We start from the raw sequence: 8,902 nt of genomic DNA, 5'->3' as shown, positions 1-8,902 counted from the left end.
CCAGTGGGGGAAAGAGACAGATGCTCCCATTTTACCTCTGTGTGAGTGCAGCCTTGTGAGAGAGAATACCCACGAACCAGTGCTCTTCAAACAGGAGGCAGACGCTGAAGAAACCCCCAGCTTGCCTCTTCTCTTACCTACTTGCACAGTGAGCAAAAAAGCTAAGAGATCCAAGCAGGATTGTCCATCATTAGGGGAGTGCTGGTTGCAAATGGATCAGGATTTTTGTTGGGACTCAAGTGTTGGAGCCATTCCCATCTGTCTCCAAGAGGCGTGGAGCAGAGCTGAAGGAAGAAAAAAGAAGGTGAGAGGGAGGGGAAGCAAGTGCAGAAATGTGCTTCCAACTGCAGCAACAACACTGTACACGGGCACTTCTTGGGTGGCAAGGGATCCAGGTCAAGTGTCTACCTCATTAATTAAGCAGAGCAGCTAATCTCAGCACTAATGAACTCTAGCTCGGGTAACGTCATATTTAAATGAACAAATTGGACAGAAGTCATTCCACAGTAGAGTTTTCCATTCCTGGGTGAGGTGAGAGCTATTGTTATTGATTAGATTACTGCCAGCCAGGACCAAAAAAAACCAGGACACCAGGATAACAGGAAGACAAAAAAAAAAATAATCATCATCCATACAGATCAGCTCCAGCTGGGGGTCGGAATGAGGCTCTGGGTGTGGATGTGCAATCTCACTACTGGATCAAAACAAACATCACTGGGTGGGACACGTAGAGCAGAGCATGCCATGTGGCCAGGGTGGGAGCCACCACTGCTGGGGGGTGGCTTGGTGGAGAACAGCGATGCAGCAGAAAAGTCACTTTTTTTTTTCTTTTTTTTTTTCTTTTTCTTTTCTCCTCCCTCCCTTCTTTGAAAAAAAGTCATGGGGCTCATCACAAGGGCACTGCAGTCCTCCTCAAAATTCATCTTCAGAGCTGTCAGCCAGGAGCATGACTCGGTCCTGCATGCTGTTAAATTCCCGCTGCTGAGGGAAGGAAAGGAAAGTGAAGAGAGCTCCCCAGGCAAAAAAAAGGAAATTAAAAGCATTTGGATCCCTCCCCCCAGACTCTAACCAAGAGGTCCTGAACACTTCAACCCACACAAACCAGAGAATCATAGAATGTCAGGGTTGGAAGGGACCTCTGGAGATCATCAGTCCCAATCCCCCTGCAAGATCCCTCGGGGCAGGACACACAGAACACATCCAGGTGGGGCTGGAAAGGCTCCAGAGAAGGAGACTCCACAACCCCTCTGGGCAGCCTGTGCCAGTGACCATCACCTTTACAGCCAAAGCAATTAAGAGGAGAGTGGGTGGGATGGGGTTTTCTCTTTGCCATACCTTCCTTTTATGTCTCTTTGAGCCATTTCTCCTTCGGCGATTCATAATCTTAATGCTGTAGAGTGCTCCTAGGATAAAGAGGGCTCCAGCTATCCCGACTCCTACAGGAACCAGCATCCCTGACATGTATCCTGCCTACGTGGAAAAGAGAAGCACTCACAAAACCATCCTTTCAGAGCTGCTTTTCATCTTTGTTTCCATCATGTTTCTGTTTTTCATCAGAGAAAAATATCCTGATCCTGCTTTGGTCCAAGTTTATTGTGCTTGAGCCCCTTTCACCTGCCTGCATAGGGTGAACCCTGATTTCAGGGCAAGCCCCCAACCAGTCCCACCCCAGGACCAAGCTGGTAACGCCCCCCCCAGCTCACTCAACATCCCCTTTCACTAAGAGACACTGCCTCAGCTGAGACACTGGGATGTTTGACCACCTTTAGGAGAAGAAATGATTTTTTGGAAGAAATTTTGGTGCAGGGCTGGGGTAAAGTGCCTCTTCATATGGGTGCACATATCAAGGAAAACCTCAGCCACCAAGGGCAGGCAATCCTGAACCACAATTAAGATTATTCCCCAGCACAAGAAGGACATGGAGCTGTTGGAGCAAGTCCAGAGGAGCCCATGGAGATGCTGGGAGGGCTGGAGCAGCTCTGGAGCCAGGCTGAGAGAGTTGGGGGTGTTGAGGCTGGAGAAGAGAAGGCTGCAATGGGGAGACCTTAGAGCACCTTCCAGTGCCTGAAGGGGCTTCAGCTAAACTGCTGAATATATCTCCAGTCAAGAATATTACACATCTCCCATGCTCCCAGAGACAGGATGGCATGGGACATCTCAGCATGGGGATGGCAGAAGCCACAGCTGGGTCTCAGAAGGAACTGGGCTGTGCTCACAAATTGCAGGAAGAGGCAGAAATTTGCCTTCCTCCTTCCCAGCCCATTCCTTGGCTTCCTACTCAAAATCTTTAAACCCAAACCTCCTGCTTTGCATGGGAAGGGGTCACTTGCATGAGCAAAACAACGACACAGAGAGGGAAGGCAGGTAACCCTAACCCTAACCCTAACCTTACTCTGGCCTTAAGGGAAATGTGAATCAGCTGCAATCCAATAGCTATGATCCCTGTGTTTGTATTGCCCAACAACAACAACAACAACAACAACAAAAAGCAGTAATTTATGAGTAATATGAGTAATTTAAAACTGCACATCTAAAAATTAAAAATCACACAGGTTAAACATTTAAAATCCTTCAGAAAATATCCCCAAGTGCTTCTTATTTTGTGCTTTAGTCTTTGACATGAAAACTAAAACCAACTTTCATAGTGTCAGATTGCTTCAGCATCCTCACCTAATCCAGGCTGGGGGGAGCAAGGAGGGAGCTCCCTGCCTCACCATGAGCTCTGCTTTTCAGCCACACTGCACCAAGAGTCCTCTGCTGGGGCACTACAGCTTCACCTTCCCCATCTACCATCCCTAAAATAGATTTTACACCTGCCAAGGGACACGAGCTCAATTCAGAGGACTCTCAGACAGCTCTTAGCAAGCCTCAGTCTATTACCTACAACTTCCCCTCTTCACCTGCATTCCCAAACTCCACACATTTGCACCATAATTGTTCACCCTATAATCCAGGGGTGAAATAGGGAGGGGAAAGCTATGATGTGTGCCCTGCCCTCCCTTCCTATGCTTACCTAGAGAATGAAAATAAGAAGATCCCATGCTAACAAGGGCTGGTTTGCCCTCCCAACCCCCTAGTGATCCTGCTTGGTGCTTTAAATAGTAAATTTAAAGAGATACCCCTTTGTGCCTGGATCCTAAAGCTTAAGGGATCTTCAGTCCTCTGGAGGCCCTCCTAGAAAACCCAGCAGATGTGCTGGGAGTGGGGGGCTGTGTGCCTGCACTCTGGTTCCCCAAAAAGCAGGTTAGTGGGAGCACAGCTAACAGGCTGCATCCCTGCCAGGAGATAAAAGTGCCTTAACTGGGTGACCTAATTAGCACAGCCTGGGGTTTGCTATTTCTGGAAGTTTGCTGCTGGCGTGGGTGGCAAAGGCAGACTGGGAATCTCTTTTTTTAGCAGCTGCCCACCTGAGTTTCTGTAGCAAAACTCACTGATTTTAGGAGAGTGAACTCCAGCCCATCTCTGAGCTGCCAGCAGAACCCCCTGGCCTTTCACAGGGCTCCCCCACCAGCTGGATTGATGGTTTCAGCCCCAAAAAGGCTGCTGTGGGAAGCAGATCCTGTTATCCCAACCCTTCTGAATCCCACAGCCCATCTTGGAAAGGTTTCTGGAAAACCCATATCCCAGGCAGCTCCAAGACCACATTTTTACCCTATTTGCCCATGGAGAAGATGCTGTTTCTTTACAGATCCTTAGGGATGCTTCAATAGACCAAATCCATGACCTTCCTGGCTCCTTTGGGCTTTGAGGCAATGGCAACAAAGGAAACTTCAGTGTTCAGTATTGGGCACACGAAATGCAACATTTGCAGAGTGTTTATAGGAGACCAGGCAGAAAACTGGCACTGAACCATGCTCCTGGTCCCATGCTCCCCAAATCCTTCCTTCACCATCAGGGCAGCCCTGATGGGGACAAAGGATGTCTCATCTCTCAGGGATGGGGCAGCCATGTGCCAGGATCCTTTTGTGCCATCCCTCTGGATGGAGGGATTGTGAAATAGAGAGGACAGAGCTCTGCCAACAGCAAATGAATGGGGAACATTTTATGACTGATGCTGGTCAAGTCAACAAGGAGGAGGAGAAAAAGGGGTGGGCAGGTTTATTTGGGAGTGATTTTCTTCACCACCTTTGTGGGCAGACAGCTGGGACTTGGTGGAGTTAAATGGTATTTCCCTACCATTGGGATGCCTTGGCCTCACCTCCTTGACAGAACCACAGCACCATCCAGTGCATTTCAAAAGTGCTGGGGGTGGGGGAAGTGGTTTTCTAAGGGAAAAGGTGAGCATGGTGAAAGATCCTGCCATTACCCATGGGTGGGAGATGGCTCAGGGCTAAGGATCTCTGTCAAGTGGCCTCTACCAGATCCCCATTTATACCAATGCTTGTGCTGGGCACTGCAAGACCTTCAGACTCTTCAGAGCATCTCTGGTGGAGACAGCACCAACTCTGCAACAGGGATGGAGAGTGGCAGCCAAAAGGAAAGAAGTGCAAACTCTGGATCCTGTGAGAAGGTGCCTGATGCCCCTGAGCTCGTGTGGGTAGGGTGGGTCTGGCACAAGGAGGTGACACATGCAGGCTACAAGCACTCAACCAGCTTTGGTGTCTGCTTTTTACCTTCACTGGGAACACCATTCTCTCTCCTTTCAGCTGAATCCCAGGCCACGGGGCTCTGCTATGAGCATAGATGATTCTAGCCATGCCTCCTTCCTAGTACAAGCAGAAAAGCAACAAGGGCTGGGCAGGAACCCACCTTAAAGCCCTCCAGTCCCCATCCCTGGAAATGAGATACCCAGAGCAGGAGGCTCTGTTGAAGCTCAATGGTAAAGTGCTGCTGAAATTTGGTGGGGACCACATGGGAAGGTTGGGCTCCTTGGGCAGCAATCTGCTCATGCAGAGAGACATGGAGATGGATTTTCAGGAGCTGGAGTTTCCTATTGAATCATTATTCCCTGTGGTGCTTTATTTTTTTTTCTATTAGCTCTGACTATTCAGGAATTGCCAAGCCCCGTTGAGTCACAAAATGTTCTTGTCTTTAAACACCACAGTCACCTCATTTCTAGCTTCGTGGCTTTGCAGCCATCAACGCAATATTAGGAAGGTTTCACAACCTTTTCAAAATGTTAATATTTTCCCTAGGGCAACAGAGCCTAAAAAGACATCACTGACTGTGGCTGGCAGAGTCCTTTACTCCATGTACCACCACGCTGCAACACAAGGGAGAAAAGATCAAGGTCTGTCAACTTCTTCAGTCTTCCTGTGCTTGCTGGGTTTTAATTTTTTTTTTTCTCCTAGGAATTAGCAGCACTTCCTGCATGAGGAGGTGGGAAAGGTCATAATTTAGGTAAGTTAGAGGGTAATTAAAAAAAAACCAAAACCCTAACTCAGATATTCTGAAAAGGAAGTGATTTTCCAGTGCAGAGAACTCCATCAAATGCCCCTGTCCCTAATTTTACTGATCAGGGATGTGCTGTGGATGTCCCTCACTGCACACAACAGCAGCAGCTGCTTCACTGCCTCCCAGAGAAAATGTTAAGCTCCTTTTCAATTGTCTGTGTAGAGACAGAGAACTGCACTGACAAAGAGGTTTTTTCCTGCAAATAAAAATGTCTTTGCTTGTAAGCTAATAGAAACACGGAGCCTCCTCCTACCTTATCTTTCAGCTTCTCCATCCAGCTTCTCACTGAAAAATAAAACAAAAAAAGCTGTAATCATCTTACATTAATTAGTTACAAACGCTAATGGCAGTATTAAAAACAGACACTAATTAAGTTGACAAGCTGATAACACTTTTCATTAGATTTCCTCCCTTCTCATTCATGAAAAAGAGCAAATGCAGCAAGCCAACAAGAGAATCTCTTCAATCAAGCTGGCAGGCAAGACACTCATTTTGCCTCTGCAATTCCCATCTTCAGAGTGATTAAAAGAGGAAGACAAAACCCAATTATTTCAAGTTGTGGGTTTTTCACCAGCACTTCTCATGCACACACTGGGCAAGAAAACTTAGAGCTATCCCCTCCCACTGCTATCCCCTCCACAGAGGGATTCTACCCCCTGCTTGGCATATCCTACTTGTAATGATGCCTAAAAAAGTATTATTCCCTGCTTTGTATTATTCCCTGTCTTGTATTAGTCCTTGCCTTATATTATTCCCTGTCTTGTATTCCCCTGCTTTTCTGGAAGCAGCCACTGGGAAGGCACCAGATGACATGGGAGGACTGGAGGTGCTAAATTACTAAACAAAGTAAATTTATACTGCTATCACAGAGGCTTTTTCCTTCCCTAACAGTGAAATTTCCCATGAAATCTGATAGCCAAGAATTAAAAGTCCTTAAGAGCATCTACTTTGGGATAAAATATTCAGCTGATCTCCAAGAACTGCCAACACTTAGCAGCAGGTGCACAACTCATTAGCTCCACAGGCAACCAGAGTTATCTGCACTGCACTGGAGATTAAAAAATGCCTTTGAAATACCTGCTAATGCTTTAATAAATTCCTGCTTCCTGCAAATAGTTAAAGGTTTGCTAGTTTGAGGGGTTTTTTTCAGGGTTTGGCAACTGGTTAAGGATCTGTGTGTCTCCAGGAGGATTATCAGATGTGCTGATGCTCACCTCAAGAACATTTCCCCCAGGATGCATATCAGACCCCAGATGTAACATGGCTTTTATGGGGTGAGACCCTGTTTCCAAGCTTTTCTCACAGAAGCTCCCTTCAAAGCTTGCATTAGCAGCATCAGAGTCTGCCTAATGCACAGGCATGGAGAGCACTCAGGGTAAGCACCCTCCTGACACCAAAGCCTCAGTGTGGGCAGGGAGGTGACAGTGATGGGGCCATCAGTAAATGGCCTTTTGATGTCTCAGATTCAATGCAGAGAAGCCCAGCAGCTGGGAGGTGGTAAGACTCAGCCTGGGTGTCAGCATCACCGAATTAAACTGCATCATTTTAACAAGTTCAAAGTGATTTGAATATTCCCTTTTTAACAAGTAACAGAACCCTTTCCAAAGAGATGAGTCCCAAATGACCTGGAGGTGAAAAGCTCTGAAAAGGGAACATGCATTCAAATACACTCATCTCTGACAGGTAGCTAAGGAAAAAAATGAATTAACCAGGAGACAAGACACTGGAAAAGGACAAGGGGTTTACTTTTATCAGCTCTTCCCACCATTACTCCTGACCTGCAAGGACTCAGCTGTAGTAAACTCAGTTTATGAAGGTGCCATCACTACTGTCCTCTGCCAGCCCAAGCCTGCAAGCCTTGGACGTCATTCCTGGTGGAAAAGTGGAGAAAAAGGGAGTTCCTCTGGATGGGTTTTCTCAGCTGGGTTTCTAGATGTATCACTAAAACAACCACTGGGTGCAAACACCACCCAGATTTCCAAGGAGAGCTCCTATGCTGCTGCCTTCCTGACAGGCATGGGAGAGACCAAACACTGGGAAAATCTTCTTAAAACCACAAATAGTGCAAATCTGAGGAATTCATCCCAAAATTCTTGCCAAAGAGCCTTCTCATGACTGTCATATTCAAGGATGCTCTCACATTTTATTCCAGCCCTCTCATGACTCTCACTGTTACCCACACCACCACAGTTCCAGGCTCCCAGGAGGCTTGGTGAGGGTGACTCAAGAGCCACAACTCCAAAAGCTCAGTGCACATTTTGAAGCTCTGGGCTGACATTTTCCTCCCTCCACACCCAGACAGCACAAGATGCACTCACACAGCTGTGATGCTCGGTTGGCCCCAAGACCAGCTAAGCATAAAGTTGTTTTTTTTCACACATCTTCCAGGATAATGACATGGGACTGGGGATCTCATCAGTGGTTGACCCATTTTCTCCAAAAAGGAGCAACAAACTCCTGAGTATTCTGCTGCTGAATCCTGGCTTGATTCCTCTCTGCTCCACAAAACAGCAGCTGCACATCCGATGGGACCCACACACAAATATTTATTTGGTAGCTATATAAGTTCTTGTTATTAAAACCAAACTGGTTTTCAGCCATACAGAGCACAGGTCAGATGATTTTGTGAATCAGCCTAAGCCACAAATAAAAAGAGACCTCAACATGATTTCTCCTCCAGACTGGACACTCAGAGATGCTCTAAGGCAGCCACAAGCTGGCTGGGTGAAAGCCTGTGCTAGAGGGAAAAAATAGCCCCAAATTTGGGAAGGGAAGGCAGAAGGAGGTCAAAAACCTGGTTGGCCTTCCTATGGCCCAGTGGGTGGCAGCAACAGGTCTGGCTCTCCCAGGGGAGAGAAGAGAACACCGAGCATCAGCAGCCTTGGGGAAGCATCTCACAGCTCCACACCCAGTTGGGCTGGAGCCATGACAAGTCCAGGAGCACCAGATTACTGTGTTTTAAAAACACTTTTAATGTCACAAACAGAAAAAGAAGTTTTATAGAATCACAGAATGGTTTGTGTTGGAAGGGATCTTAAAGCTCATCCAGTTCCAACCCCCCTGCCATGGTCAGGGACACCTCCCACCAGCCCAGGTTGCTCCAAGCCCCATTCAACCTGGGCTGAGACACTGCCAGGGATGGGGCAGCCACAGCTTCTCTGGGAAACCTGGGCCACTGTCTTACCACCCTCAGGGTGAAGGATTTCTTCCTAATATCTAATCCTTATCTATTGTCTTTCAGCTGGAAGCCATTCCCCCTTATCCTGTCACTCCATGCCCTTGCCAAAAGTCCCTCCCCAACCTTTCTGTAGCCCCTTCAGGCACTGGAAGATGCTCTAAGGTTTCCCAGGAGACTTCCCTTCTCCAGGCTAAACAACCCCAACATTCCAACCCTTTTAATACCTTTAGGGAAATGCCAAGCCACCATTAAAACTGAGTGTTTCCTGCTCCAGGAACCCATATGCAGATACTACAGGGAGTGGGTAGGAGATAAAGCACTTTTTCAAGT

The 8,902-nt window shown here is 47.3% G+C and overlaps 1 protein-coding gene across 1 annotated transcript in view; it reads right to left on the bottom strand.

Annotated features, from left to right (window-relative positions):
* Positions 1 to 840: 840 nt before the first annotated feature.
* ARMH4 (armadillo like helical domain containing 4) overlaps positions 841 to 8,902 on the bottom strand; it is a 51,434-nt gene continuing 43,372 nt past the window's right edge. The window contains 3 exon segments of the mRNA XM_008501029.2: positions 841 to 981; positions 1,336 to 1,470; positions 5,648 to 5,679. Of these exon segments, the coding sequence (XP_008499251.2) occupies positions 913 to 981; positions 1,336 to 1,470; positions 5,648 to 5,679 (236 nt within the window). The 3' untranslated portion in view covers positions 841 to 912.

Source organism: Calypte anna, chromosome 5A (assembly GCF_003957555.1).
Source record: "Calypte anna isolate BGI_N300 chromosome 5A, bCalAnn1_v1.p, whole genome shotgun sequence".
Taxonomy (NCBI): Eukaryota; Metazoa; Chordata; class Aves; order Apodiformes; family Trochilidae; genus Calypte; species Calypte anna.
Note: the sequence above shows the minus strand (reverse complement) of the source record. Positions and strands in the feature narration are given on the sequence as shown.